At 33.5% G+C, this 15,027-nt stretch overlaps 1 protein-coding gene across 1 annotated transcript in view; it reads left to right on the forward strand.

Moving 5' to 3' along the window:
* The first annotated feature begins 12,210 nt into the window (after positions 1-12,210).
* Positions 12,211-15,027, forward strand: part of BMP5 (bone morphogenetic protein 5) — a 113,374-nt gene continuing 110,557 nt past the window's right edge. Inside the window, exon 1 of the mRNA XM_072832541.1 lies at positions 12,211-12,832. Coding sequence (XP_072688642.1) covers positions 12,343-12,832 — 490 coding nt within the window. The 5' untranslated portion in view covers positions 12,211-12,342. The remainder of the gene's footprint in view (positions 12,833-15,027) is intronic.

A 15,027-nucleotide genomic window follows, 5' to 3' on the forward strand; every position in this document is an offset into this window, starting at 1 on the left:
TATGATTGAGAATACAACTTTTTTTGACAATAGGAGCTTTAAAGGATTTATTGTATAGAGCACTTTAATTTGAACGACTGTAGAGACATTTTCAAAATTAGTATAAGGGTGTTTCACATCTAAGATATTTTATCTGTTGCTAGATTATCTCCTAAATATTCTACTCTGTCTTGACTACTGATTGATATGTTTTACAACACTATGCAAGCATTGAATTATTTTCAGGTCTAACTAGTTAATGATGGAAACAATGTGGGTTTTGTGTCCATAGCAGACAATATATTTTCATCAGAATGACTAAAAATTTTCTTCAGGGAGCAAATAAATATTTATGGCCATTGATGAGTACGTTGGAAATCTACACAAGTATATTCTTAAACTGTTAGTATTACAATGAAAGCTAAAATAAATGACTGAAAAAGATTTCAATCCCCAATTTTAAATCTGTTCCAAAATCTTAAATGCTTACTTGAGGCAAAAATTCTTTTACAAGTATATCCTGGCAAGAACTGACCTAACAGTCAATTATTATAAACAAAGTCCAGGTTTCTTAATTAAAATACAAAATATTGGCTCGCCTTCTTAGCCTGAAAGAAGTTATGTCTTGAGGAGACTGCAATTATGGTGGCGCCTTCTAGTGCCACTGATGGTCAGGGCCTGTCAGTGTTTGTATAAAACTCCATTTTTTTTGCTTTGCAACAGTACTGTGGATTGTTACTTCATTAGCTAAAGATTGGCATCAAAATCCTAAAACAGAAGTTGAGGGATTTTGTTTTGAGTTTGGTCTGAACACCAAAAGACTTTCATTTCTACTCTCATAAATGTGGGAAAAAGTAAACTCTCATTTATTATGGTTACATTTTTGGACTTGGGGATTTTATCTCCGTCTACCTACTATATATAAAAGTTAGAATTGGCTGTATTTGGCAAATAACACTAAATACAAATTAGTGAACCATTCATGGCACTTTTAATTTTAAAACAACTTTTACAGAAAGCCTTTATGTGTTCAAATGATAGCTATTTTTAGATGGTGAACCAAAATTTGTTTTTACGACTAATTCTATCAAAATGAATAAAAATTTATTTTTCAGTTATCTGTGTTAGCAGCAAGGGTCTTTTTAAAGAGGCTTATTCATTCCTTTAAATCTCCTTTACTACCTAGCCTAAGAAAAATGTCCAGAACAGAACAGGTTTGGCTTGTTTTAATTTAATCTTTTCTACTGCCTTGCCATCCAATGGAAAGAATGCAAATGACAGTAAAACTGTCTCCAGTTGGTCAGTGAGAGGAAGAGAAAGAGTCATGAACTGATTGTTATATCCTAGACTCATGTTACGGTTGTTTACTTCTGCATAGTAGTCTCAAGGCATCTGTATAAATTGAAAAAGTAAAACTGTATCTTTCGATTTAAGAAAACTAAAAACAGTAGTTTTCTAGCACGTATTTCTAGATTCATATTTATTATAGTTCATGTCGTGCATTTGGCTAGTGTTGTTATAGGTCACATCAGCATAAGAAAATGTCCTTTGGGAAAAAAGCATTTTGACCTTTTTGTGTATTACACTGCAGGATGCATTTTGTTAAGTTGTGTTATCAATGTAATAACAGGTTGTATGGATCAATAGCAATCATGACTACATTTCTTAGACTTTAATACTATATTGGTAAAATAATAAGATATGTGAATACTTACTAATGTTTGTTTAAAAGTGAGTGTTGTTTAGCTACAGGTAAATGCTTAGTAGCTATGTTTTAAACAAATGAATGACCGTTCACCTTATTCAGCCTCTATCTGCCAAACACTGTACTAGGCAGGGGGATATAAGGATACATAAAAAGAGAGTTCCATCCTCTAGGTATTAGTCACTATGTAGTGAAATCTAATGGTACCCGACATTTATTATGTACCAGGCTCTACAATAAGTCTTCCTACATTGATTAACTCATTTAACTTTATAAAACTGTGTGTGGTTAGGAACTGTTGTAGTCCCCATTTTAAAGATCAGAAAACTGTGGTAGAATGTGGTTACACACCTACAAAATAGTGAACCGAGCATTTACATTCAGTTTGGTTCTGAATGTAAATGTTCCTCAGCTTCTGTTTTATCTTGCCTCTATTTTATCCAACTACAACACCAGATTAATTCTGTCCCCAAATGTGCTAGTTGAAGATCAGTTCTAGGATGTGTTTTACAAAACAGCAATCATCTCCTTAAGTAAATGACTCCATGGTAAGATTGTTTGGAAAATAGTGCATGCTACCACCACTGCCATTAAAATATCTTTATTTATTCTAAATGTATACTAGTGTGCTAAATCCTTTGAACAGTCTCTCTGTAAAGGTATAAAAATTGTTCAATATACCTCTCAATGGCAGTGTTCTGAATAATAAATCTTATCATAACAATTGCTTTGCACTTATGAAAGAATATTCATATACTGTGTCATTTAGGAATCATAACAATACTCTAGAACACATATTATTATCATCCCAGGGTTTTTTAAGAGGGGGAGAGGGGCAGAGGAAGAGGGAGAGAGAATCTTAAGCAGGCTCCATGTCCAGCACATGACCCTGAGATCATGACCTGAGCCTAAATCAAGAGTTGGACACTTAACCGACTTAGCCATCCAGGCACCCCAATATCCCACTTTATAAAAAAAGATTTTATTTATTTATTTGAGAGAGAGAGAGAGAGCATAAGCAGAGGGAGTGGCAGAGGCAGAGGGGGAATTGGGTTCTCCCCTGAGTAGGGAGCCTGACAGGGGGCTCAATCCCAGGATCCCAATATCATGACCTGAGCAGAAGGCAGATGCTCAATTGACTGAGCCACCCAGGCACCCTATCCCACTTTTTTTAAGATGAAGAAACCGAGGTGGGGGTGTTGAGTATCCTTTCTCACATGTAACAACATAGGCAGAACCAGAATTGCTACTTGAAACCACTCTGATGCAAAACCTAATTATATTGTGAGGATAAATGTCTCCATTGTGGAACACATTTTTTATAGGTGTGACCATATACTTTGGACCATTCTTTTCCCCAGCCTTTGGTCATATGTTAGTTACTTGAGTCAAAATTAAGCAAGCTAGGTCTTTCTTTTCACTCACCAAGTTCACATATGGATTACTTGCTTAATGGAAAACCTCAGGTTAAATGTGCATTTAAAATGTTTTTCCTTAAAAATAAATAAATAAATAAATAAATAAATAAATAAATAAATAAATAAATAAAATGTTCTTCCTTGTACGGTGGAGGGACAGTTAGTTAATCAAACTTATTTTTCTGCCACTACAGTGGGATAACATAGGAACAGATTTGAGATGAACTGATAAGGAGGAAATATGGCTAGAGAGAGACATGCTTTATGTTTTTTAAGATGTTAGTAGATTGTGCAGAAAGATAACAGCATGAAACTCCTGGCTTTGTCTAACTTTGCCTATCTGTAGACATAACAACCATCTTTTGAGGAATAATCATTCCATGATAATTTTAAGTGTTTTTTTCCCCACCAAGGGACTAAACAGGAACATAAACACTGAGGCTGAGTTTATCAGTGTGGACCAACCAATGGAGAAGCTTATAGGAATCTAAATTCTACTGTGTCATATGCTTATGATAATAAGTTATGAAACAAGCTCATTTTTATGAAGCAGTTTCTCATATAGTCTCTCATTTTAATGGGTTCAACAACCCTATGGTGAGGTATTTTTTTCCTCCCCATTTCACAGATGATGAAACTTAGATTCAGAAAAGTAAAGTATCTCCTTCCTGTTACTCTCTAGTTGTAGTATACTAAAGTGACTTTTCCAAAGTCATTCAGACAGTAAGTGGCAAAACCAAGATATAAATCTAGTTTCCTGGTTGACATTCTCTGAGTACACGTTAAGTGATAAGATGTAGTGAGTACCTACTAGAAGATTCAAGCATCCAAATGACAAAGGGATACTTGCAAAGAAAATAGTATACATATAATATAGGGCAATGAATTTTAAGCTGATGCCTCATGATTTTACTGATTTTATCCCTCTACGTGATTCTGATTCAGTATATATAGATGATTCAATTTTACATTTGGTAAAGGAATCACACCAGTGTATTTTTGGGCTTATAGTTGTAGAATCAAGCACCCATTAATATCTGTAGATTTAGAACAGAAAAAGCTCAGAATAACTGAATTGCTCCAGAGTTCCAGGTAAGTAAGTTTTACCACCTAGTGAGTATTTGACAACTTGACCAGTTGTGAATGTTGACATTTGTACCATTCTCTTTAAAGGGTGTTATCAGATTGGTCTTTGTCCAATGAGGTTTTCTCCCTGATTTAAGAAACATGTTTAAAAATATATGTAAATGAGTAGCATATCTATATATGAGGAATTCCTGGATTACATTAGAAATTATAGATGATGTGGCTTACTTTATTTACTTAAAAATGGTGGGAAGATAACACACAATTGATAAGCATTATTTCTAGAGAATTTTCTAGAAGCCTTAGGACATTTTAGAAGACAGTACTGAATGGTAGTGCCTATTGAATTAGAGCCTCTTACTTTGAGAACTGTGTCTCATGTTCAGAATATAAAAATATTGAGAGCAAAATGTTCATACTTTGGATTCAAAGTAGTTATCCATTATGCTAGGTGTAGACGAGCATCTGGATATAATTCCAGTTATAGGTTAGGTTATTTTCTTGTACTTTCAATATAAGGCTGCACATCTCATTAAAACTCAGAGTTATTATTATTGTTATCTTTTTGGCCACTAATATTAAAAAGTTGTAAGTTTTTCCAAAGGACTTATATCTGCACCTGAAAACACCAATCTGGTGTTCAGTTGGTAAGCTGCAATATTTGCATCCATTTCTACAGAAGCAGTGTAAGCATAAAATGCATTTATCAGATGGGAAAAGTATTATTTCACTGCAATTTGATGCCATCATTGCCTTGATAATAAACATGCAGTAATAGAAAATACAACTGTTCCAGAAGGAGAGAGAGAAAGAAGTGGAGACTGGGGTGGGGGCGGGGTGGTGGTGGAATTATCCTGAAGGAAGAGAGAGAGGTGATGAAAGGTGAGAGATAAAGAAAACAGTTACATACTTGAAGAGAATTCTAGATAAGAGAACTAGGAAGAGTGGCTTTTAAAAATGGAGACACAGATAAAGAGTTTATTGTAAAACAAAGATATCAAGAGAATGCAAGATTTAAGAAGTGAAAATCAATAGCTTTTAAATGCAGAAAGTAACTGGGGAAGGAAGATGCACAAGAGATCTAATCCAAGACAGAATGACAGAGACACACATGCACACCTGAGGCACATGTGCGCATATGTGCATGCACACGTGTACATGCGCTTGCACACAAAGACATTTGCCTCTAAAAAGCACATAGGTAGGAAGATTTCAGAATTGAACACATCCAATGTAAGCATGAAGGGCATGTGCTATGTAAGTTCAAATGATTATTTTAATTGAATTTAAAGAGTTATGTTGTTGTTCACATTATGGCATAATCTGATAAAGAGCTGCATAGAAGAGCAAAGATGACTGTGCTCACAGATGTCACCTTGAAGAATATATTCTTATTCATTCTGTAAACCAATAGCATCTAGTGTATCGAATTTTAAGCTCAGTGTCCAAAAAATACAAATTCCTGAGGAAATTTTTCTAGGAACAACTGACTCTAAATTTGAGAAGAGCAGGGATGATGTTTTATTATTGGTGTAGTAGGTATTGAACACATTGTATTTGGTTTATAACCGATGTAAATGTTTTTGTGGATGTAAGTGTTGTGGTATTTGTTTAAGGAACTTATTATATACCGTTGAATCTTAGCAGCATCAAGGAAAAATCGAAAGTCTTGCTGTAATTTGGAAACATTATTATGACACTGAAACATACTCTTATTATGTATGTAATGGTTTAGATGTCTCTAAGACTATTTGTTAGTGGTTCTTTGGCTACATATTAATCAGCACTGAAAAAAAACGGGCATCTGTGTCCTCAGGAATTATGATTTAATTAGTTTTTGGTGTGGCTCAGGCATTAGTATTTCTTAAAAATACTCCCTGCTCCCCGTTTGTGATTGTAATGTGCAACTTGATTTGAGAACCTTTGTGTTAGAGGAATTTTATATGCTTATAACTTGAATATCGCTAATGGTTGTCTATCATCCACATTATTAGGTTTATTTCCTCAGCATGTTATGTCTTAGGAAAAAGAATTCATATCCTCTCATGTTGCAAAATACTAATGGGTTTGGGTGACATGTGCAGACAGTTTTCTTCTGTTGCTAATGGACAATTTTTGTGATATAGTTGGGGTAAACTTATTAGGCTCTAAATTTATCCTAAGTCTTTTTTTTTTTTTTTAAGATTTTATTTATTTATTCATGAGAGACACACAGAGAGAGGCGGAAACATAGGCAGAAGGAGATGCGGGTTCCCTGCGGGGAGCCTGATGTGAGACTTGATCCCACCGCCCCAGGAATCCTACCTTGAGCTGAAGGCAGATGCTCAACCACTGAGCCACCCAGGTATTCCTATCCTAAGCCTTTTGATAAGGATTCTGTGAAATATTGTGTTTCCTGGAGAAAAAGATGTTATAGAAAAGTAGAGACATTTATTTAAAAGCATTACAGATAATAGTAAATACACTACCAAGGCAATTTTGCAGTAGGTAATTTTTAAATATCCTTCAGATTATCTTATTTGAACAAATCATGACTAGTGTCCTTTATATGTTTTATTTTCCACTGAGGGTTAATTTGGGGCTGAGGGTTAATTTGGGGGTAAATTGGCAGTTGTGCTTTTCCTTGAATTGTAATATTCCTACAGATTTTGCATTGGTTACTATGTTGGTAAAGTTTTTTATCTTCAAAAGTATTAGCTATAGAAAGTACAAATTTAAAATTTTTACTTTAGTGCTCTCCAGCTTGTCTTATCCAGTACCTTTTCCCGTGGTCCAGGCATTTTCAGATATCACCTCATCCCAATGTCTTCTGGGTATCTCAATTTTGTATATCCCTACTTGTTGGACCTTAGAGGGAGAGTATTGTTATTGTTAAGCGAGAGTGGTCACTTACAGGGGCCCTTATATTGTAATATGGACCATAAAAGCAGCACCAAAACAAAACAAAACAACAAAACAAAACAAAGCAAAACAAAACAACTAAGCCATTACAATTCGAAAGAATGAGATCTTAATTGACAGGGATGGAAGTTGCTCTTTTAGGTCAAGGACCACATTAATTCAATAGGCATAACCTAACTAGGTCTCCCTGTAATGATAGACCAAGGTATTTCACAATTACTAACGTAATTCATTGCATGATGCTTTTCCCTCTAAGTTATTATGATTGTCTAGTATTGACAGAAGTTTGTACTTCAATTTATAACTGGGATGAGGCATGTACTAAGCAAATTTCTTCATACAAGTAATAACCTTTAGTATGTTGGATGAGCCTATGTACTAAGAGATGCAGTGATTGGTCAACTAATATGCCTAATGAATCTGTATCCCCATGTTTCCAGAGAGCCTTTAAAAAAAAAAATCTCTGGAACACTATTCATCTTTGTTCAAAAATATGTTGTATGACCAGTATTAATTGAGCTGCTAATGTGTGTTGTTTGACACTTGTGAACAAAATAAACTAAGCCCCCACTTTTATGCAGCTTTCATTCCAACTAATCTCTCAAAACAAAGTAGGAATAACTTTGCTTAATAACTATATTTAAATAGTCTTATGCTATTAAATCAATGGAAGTGATAATATATTATTATAAACTCTGTGGGGACAAGAACCTTGTTTGAAACTTTTGTTGCTTCTACAGTTTATAGCACATAGTAGTCACATGTTAGGCATTTAATAAATATTTTTAAATGAATAAATAATTCCAAATGGTGGATTATTGCGAATGAGCTTTCAAAATTATAAACTGCTCTACCAATGAAGACATTCTTTTGTGGTTAACTACATAGCTGCTTAATGGTCAACCTACCTAACTATTTAAAATATTCTGTCATTTGGATGATGGATAAAACATCTTACCTAATAATTTGACCAGTTGTTCTCAAGTCGGTCAGTTGGGGTCTGTGTGTCAGATACAATCCTTAGACAGGCATTTCATCAGTAGTGTTTGATTTATAATGACTAAATGTTGGTTTGTTTTCCCTTAAGTAACTATTAGAAAACCTACTCCCATGAAACAACACAAAACAACCTTAGGAATGTATAAAAATACAAAGCATATTGAAAAGACCTCTTTTCTCTTAAAAATATTCACTATATGTCACCATTCATTAAAAATAATACCAAACGTTAAAAGATTTTGGTGACTGTATTTTATTATTAATTTCCAAGTTTTCCTTAGCAAATATTCATTAGATAGATAAAAAAAGTATAGGCTGTCTGTGATTACAATCCCTTTCAGGTTACTCCAGACAAATCTAAGGCCGATGGTGATGACAGAGCACCACTCAGTCTTCCTTTGGACCCCTGCTATGCAGTCCATATTCTCTCTCTCACATGTGCAATGTTTTGGGCTCAAAGAGAGTGAGCCGAAGGTAGTTTAATATCTAGAAGCTGCTCTGTTCTGTACTCACATGTGTATTCACCAAGAAGATTCTAAAAGGGGATGTTTTCCCTCAATTCTTCCATTGCTGCCAGCCTTTCCAATCTCCTAAGTGATCACCTTTCCACTCTTTTCCCTCAATCCCTCCAACACGGTGTAAGATGGCTTCTGCTTAAGAATTTTATGATCGCGTTAACATTATTTTGGACTATTTTCCAAACTTGAGAGATAATTTAGGAATGTAGATTACCATGTATATTAAGTATCTGTCTTTCACTGTGGTCATGTCTTTCACTGAGGAATTTTTGTTTCAAGGAGAAACCAACAACAAAACCAGAAGTGAAATATAGCAAGACCCTTCCAGACAAAACAGATTTGCAAATGCTTCAACTTTCTTTTGAGCAAGTTTCATTTGAAAGACTGTCTATTGGACATAATTGGTTTACATATTCATGGGCTAAATGTGTCAAATTTTAGTAAAGGAAGAGAAAATGAACAGAAAGAATGACAGTGAAGAAATACTTCTTATGTGTATTCAATTGTCTCTGTACCCCACTAGAGGGTTGCTTCCATTAGTATATACCCCCAGGCAAATATTCCATTATGAGAGGTAGGTTTTTATGCAGGCTCCTCTTCTTGAAATGTAATTATCTTTAGGAACAATTCTTGAGATGCTCTGGGTGTTTCTCCAGTCCCAGCTTCTTTCTCAGCGTATATTTATTCACTATGTTCAATGACTTATACAACTTTTAAATACATGCTCTGAGCTTTGGAATGTTTATTCTTTGCAGTTGCAGATACTTTATCTTTCAAATTGCTCTCATGTATATAAAATAAAAATCTACCTGGGAATCCAAATTACGTAGTAAAATACATTTAATTGAAAATGAATCTGACTTTTCATTTGGTGGTTAGCATTTCCCCTTATTCCTGGCAAGTTTTTTTCTTCTTTATTTTTTTCTCTCATTGCACATGTTGATTCTTTTGAAAAATGAATGTTTGCCAAAACTAGTCTGAGTTGGAAGGGAAGGTAGGGGGAGGGTGGATACTAAAAATTCTGACCAGAAATATTGGCAACTGATTTCCAACATAGTGGTAGGCTATATGTCTGGTTAAGCAGTTAAATTGCAATTACACTGATTGATATTATAAATCATGCTTTGGGAAAATGAGTTTTTGAGACTTGTGACACCTAGACTCATTTTCATTTTTCACTTATTTCTTAGGGAAACAAATCAGCACATGTAGAAGATAATAAATGTTGTTTCTTCCTCTAGTGTGGCCAATTTTTACTTGTAACTTTATGCTGTACTCTAGAAACATATGAAACATATTCATAACCTTGATAATTTACTTAAAAATGTAGAGAAAACTATAGTAGGTTTTAGCAAGGATTGGTTTTATAAATGAAGAGAAAAAGGTGTGGTTTTTTTTTGTTTTGTTTTGGTTTTGGTTTTTGTTTTGTTCTGTTTTATTTCGTTTTGTTTTTTGTTTTTTGTTTTTGTTTTTCTTTTGTCTCAAATGGCTTGATTTGAATCCACAGCAATGAGGAATAAATTCTTAGTTTAGTTTGGACATGAAATAAACAATTTTAAGAATTATTTAGTGGCTTAAATAATTTCTTACTGAAATGATATTCCTTCATGTACTTACAACGTGCATTATTGCTATTCACGTGATATCTATTTTATAGAGGTGTTCCATGTATGTCAGTACTTGGGTCTGCTTCCATGTATGCTACATGGCTGTTAATCATGAATCTTTGATAGGGCAAATATTAAACAGCATTATCAAGTTTTAGTGCAGTGCGTTTGTATAAGAAAAATGAGGTACACAATAAGATTCTGCAAGCCCTTTCAATATCTTGCCTTCACCAATAAATTGAAGATTTGTAAAAAATATGGCTTTGCTTTAGACACTCAGAGGAAATATTTAAAAAGAAATTAAACAAGAAACCAGGCACCTCTAGGTAGAATAAAAGAAAAACATTGAAATTTCATAATAGTTTTAGAATTTGCTCGATTAATCTACACTGGTATCAGAATAATATCCCAGACAATGAAAGTACTGTGAGCCCTAAGGTTAAGTGAGAGCTTGTAAGGAAAATTATAACTGCACAAAAACATTGTAGACTTCCAAATTTTAAAGGCATTAAACATTAAGGATAAACACATACTTTGCTCATTTCCTTGGATTAAGTACGGTATTTTAGAAAGGTGTGCACTTTCCCCATTATACCCATCAAATTTTGAAAACGCAAATTTCAATCTGCATGTAGTCATAAAGAATATTTGACTTGTGTTTATTTGCATGGGTTAAAAAGGACCAAAGGACAGAGTATAACTTATGGGAAAAATCTAATTAGTAAGTCTGTTTACATTTCAACTGAAATGACTTAAAAGTTCAGAATCATGACAGTGTTAGGGTATTTGTCTTTTAACTGTAACTGACTTAATAGAACTATAAATGCTTTTTCCTGTTTAGAATTTTAAAGATCATTAAAGCTGGGCTATCTCATCACCATTATTAAATTACTATAACTACTGGTTTGGGAGCTAGTATATATTTACTGGTGATTACTTCTCTACTGTACTTTATTCTAAAAAGATCTGGCTGTCATTAAGAAACAACAAATTAACCTCAATTTACAACTTGTCCTTTTATTTTTTATGAAGTAAATTTTAATAACTCATAAAAGCTAGAAATAACCTCAAATACAGAACTGAGATGTATGTTAATTTACTCACAACCTGAGACTTAATATAGAAGTATATTAAATGTGTACTATGAAAAGAAAGATCTGAAAGAGTACTAGATAAAAGTGGTGGCAAAATTTTCAGTCTGCTGCTTGAAAACTGGCTTTTCTCCCCTTCAGGACTTCTGTGCTCCATGTAGCACTGTGCTCTGTTAGATGCGTGGCTATGAAATTGTGAAAATGAAGGCTTTCCTGGTAGCAAAAGGGTTAAGTTCTTTTTGCTTTACCAGTTTCAAATTACAATGAGAAGCCTCTTCTTTCCCAGCAGGGTCGTGCTTACATTACTCTTTAGATCTCCCTTGAAGAGGGCTGGTATATTTGTGCCTGCTGGAGGTGGAATTAACAGTTAGAAGGAGAAAGGGATTGAATGGACTTACAGGAAGGTTTTCAAGTAAATTCAGGGAAACACATTTACTTGAATAGTACAACCTTGAGTCTTATTTTACACTAAGACGACACAAAAGATGGTAAAGTTATCACCAAGCTGCCGGACAAATATATATTCCAACACCAAGGTGCAGACCAGCATAGATCTGTGATTCAGAAATCAGGATTTGTCTTGGAAAGAGCTCAAGGGTTGAGAAGAACTCAAGAGCAAGTGAAGATAACTCTGGGAACTACAGTTTATCAGAAGATCAACTTTCGTTGATTCAAATACCAAAGGCCTGATTATCATAAATCCATATAGGAATGCATAGGTCATCTGATCAAATAATATTAGCCGTCTTCTGCTACATCAATGCAGCAAAAACTCTTAACAACTGTGGATAATTGGAAATCCAAGTTTCAGCTTTCTTTGAAATAACTACTCTTGACATATTCCAAAATATTTAAAATAGGACAGGAAAATCAGTGAGAATGTTATGTTCAGAAATGTCACTGTCATGAAGAATAGGTAAATTTGTTTTTTCAGCTCCTGGGAAAGCGTACCTCCTAGGAACTTAGATTTTTTTTTTTTTTTTTTTTTTTAAGAGGACAAGAAGGACTAAAAATATCAACTTTTGCTTTTGGACAAAAATGCATCTGACTGTATTTCTACTTAGGAGTATTGTGGGTTTCCTCTGGAGCTGCTGGGTTCTAGTGGGTTATGCAAAAGGAGGTTTGGGAGACAATCATGTTCACTCCAGTTTTATTTATAGAAGACTACGGAACCATGAAAGACGGGAAATACAGAGAGAAATTCTCTCTATCTTGGGTTTGCCTCATAGACCCAGACCATTTTCACCTGGAAAACAAGCTTCCTCTGCACCTCTCTTTATGCTGGACCTATACAATGCTATGGCCAATGAAGAAAATCCCGAAGAGTCGGAATACTCAGTGAGGGCATCCCTGGCAGGAGAGACCAGAGGAACAAGAAAAGGATATCCAGCCTCTCCCAATGGGTACCCTCGTCGCATACAGTTATCTCGAACGACTCCTCTGACCACCCAGAGCCCACCTCTAGCCAGCCTACATGATACCAACTTTCTGAATGATGCTGACATGGTCATGAGCTTTGTCAATTTAGGTATGTTGTTCTTTTATTTGTTAAACTATATTATTACTAAGTGGAAGTTTTTTTAATAGTAAAGTAGCTGCTTGGTAGGTGGTCGTGTTTATACAAAGTCATTTTCTATAACTCTCTTCTCCAGCTTCTGTTTCCTTCCTTTCACTGATACCATGTAAGATTTTGCTTTAGGCAACAAAGTCATACACACATACATACTATATATATTTAATTTTTTAAATATGAAAAGCTAAAATTAAACATGATTGGATAGATTTGGGTCCTTTTAGGTCTTGTTAAAATTTCAATCTTGCTTTAATGTATGAGTAAATAGGCAATAGTCTACAAAAGAGGAGAATTTATGAGGATAGCTGTACTATGGGTAAAAAAATAATAATACAAATAAAAAAGAAACAAGCTTTTGCAGATTGAAAAGTAAAGTGACATTCTGAAACATTTTTTTTTTGTTAGCAATTTAACAAACATGTAAGATTACATTTATATGCCACCTAAAAACTCTTATTTGGGGCGGTCAGCTACTGTGAAAATATGAATATCCAATGAACTAAGATCAAATAATACTATAAAAGATTACTATCCAAGATTTTCAGGGAGAGATTCTGAAACTCTGTGAAAAATATTTTGGAAAGGAATCTTCAAACTAACATTTCTTAACTTCTTAATGATGAAATGGTATCATACCCATTTGATTGTTTCCAGAAGCAAGAAATATAAAACATGCTGTGATGGTGTTTACCTATGCAAAATTTTCCTTTTCCTTTAAGATAAAAAAAATGAAAAGTTCTTTAATTAGCAGCATTATTAGAGAATAATTTTCTTAAATTATGTGTTACTCAATGCTGGTACTTTCATGGTAATTTTTAAATATTGACAATATCAAATGGTAAATTAGTGCCCAATATTTCATCTCTCAAAAAATATTAAGGAATCGCCATTTACAATGATTTTACAAGGATGGTATTTTAAAAAAAAGTTTTAGTAGAGGCTAAAGATGAAAATTCACTATCTTCAGACATTCAAAAAATAACATAATACATATTTAATTTTGAATGCAAAATTTTTATAAACAAATTTAATCAACTTGAAAGAATTAGAAACATTTTAATGTAAGAACTTTCAAAACTTTGTTTGAAAACTGCAATCTGCTTTGACTTAAAATTGACATGTTTTATAATACTTAATTAAAAACTTCCTTGAATAATATCTCAAAGAAAATAGTCTTTGAAAAGTCAGATAGCAACAAATTCAAATACATGAATGCTTTTATAAAACATGTTGCTTAATATGCTCTGCTCATTTGCTCTTAGCAATCCTAGCATAAAGGATAAGGTGCTTAATAAATCATGTTTCATGTTTCTAGAGACAAAGCTCTCATTATTAAGTTTTAGTAAGTCATCATTGGTTGCCCTAATCAGGTGTCCTGGAGGCCTTTACTTCTGCATATAATTAACAGGTTTCATTTGGAACTTTCAAGCCATTAAAATATGGCTTAATTCTAAATTAGTTTGATTGCCTTTTCCTACTATAAGTGGTATGCAGTGTGGCTTATGGCATATTTTAGTTTGTTGCAATTTCGAAGGCATTATTCGATAATTTAATGAAGCTGTAATATTCTAATAGAAAAATTTCAATCTAGCATGATTTACATATGCATAAAATAAGTCACTGAAAAGATTAGTTCAGGTCATCTAAAATCTGACAGACAAGAATGTGTTATGTATTTTAAAAAACAAAAGCTCAGTCATGAATCTGTTCTAAAAATATATTTTATTGAAATCAAATACTTTGCTCATTCACAAAAGAAATGTATTTGTTTTAGAAAGGAATTAAGTATGATTTTTCAATCTGTATGCCATTACTTTTTATACATTTATACAGAATAAGAAAGCCAAAAACAATAATAAATAAATAGTTTTATTCAGTGACTTCTAGAACTGTTTTTATCTCTAAAGAATACCTATATTTTTAAATCAATGAAATTTTGGTTGTATTGTTTGGATTATAACAACAAAGCAGTTTACTAACTATATCATGAAACACAATTATTCATTTTGCGCCATAGAAACAATATCAGATATAAGCTTCAGAAAATATTTATTTTTATCATGCTGGAACTGCTAAACAGCAATTTATCTTCAGTAATAAATCATATTGTTTTTTCTTTATTTAATAAGTCCAACCTAAATGTTTCATGT

The sequence above is a fragment of the Canis lupus genome, chromosome 7, assembly GCF_048164855.1.
Source record: "Canis lupus baileyi chromosome 7, mCanLup2.hap1, whole genome shotgun sequence".
Classification (NCBI taxonomy): domain Eukaryota; kingdom Metazoa; phylum Chordata; class Mammalia; order Carnivora; family Canidae; genus Canis; species Canis lupus.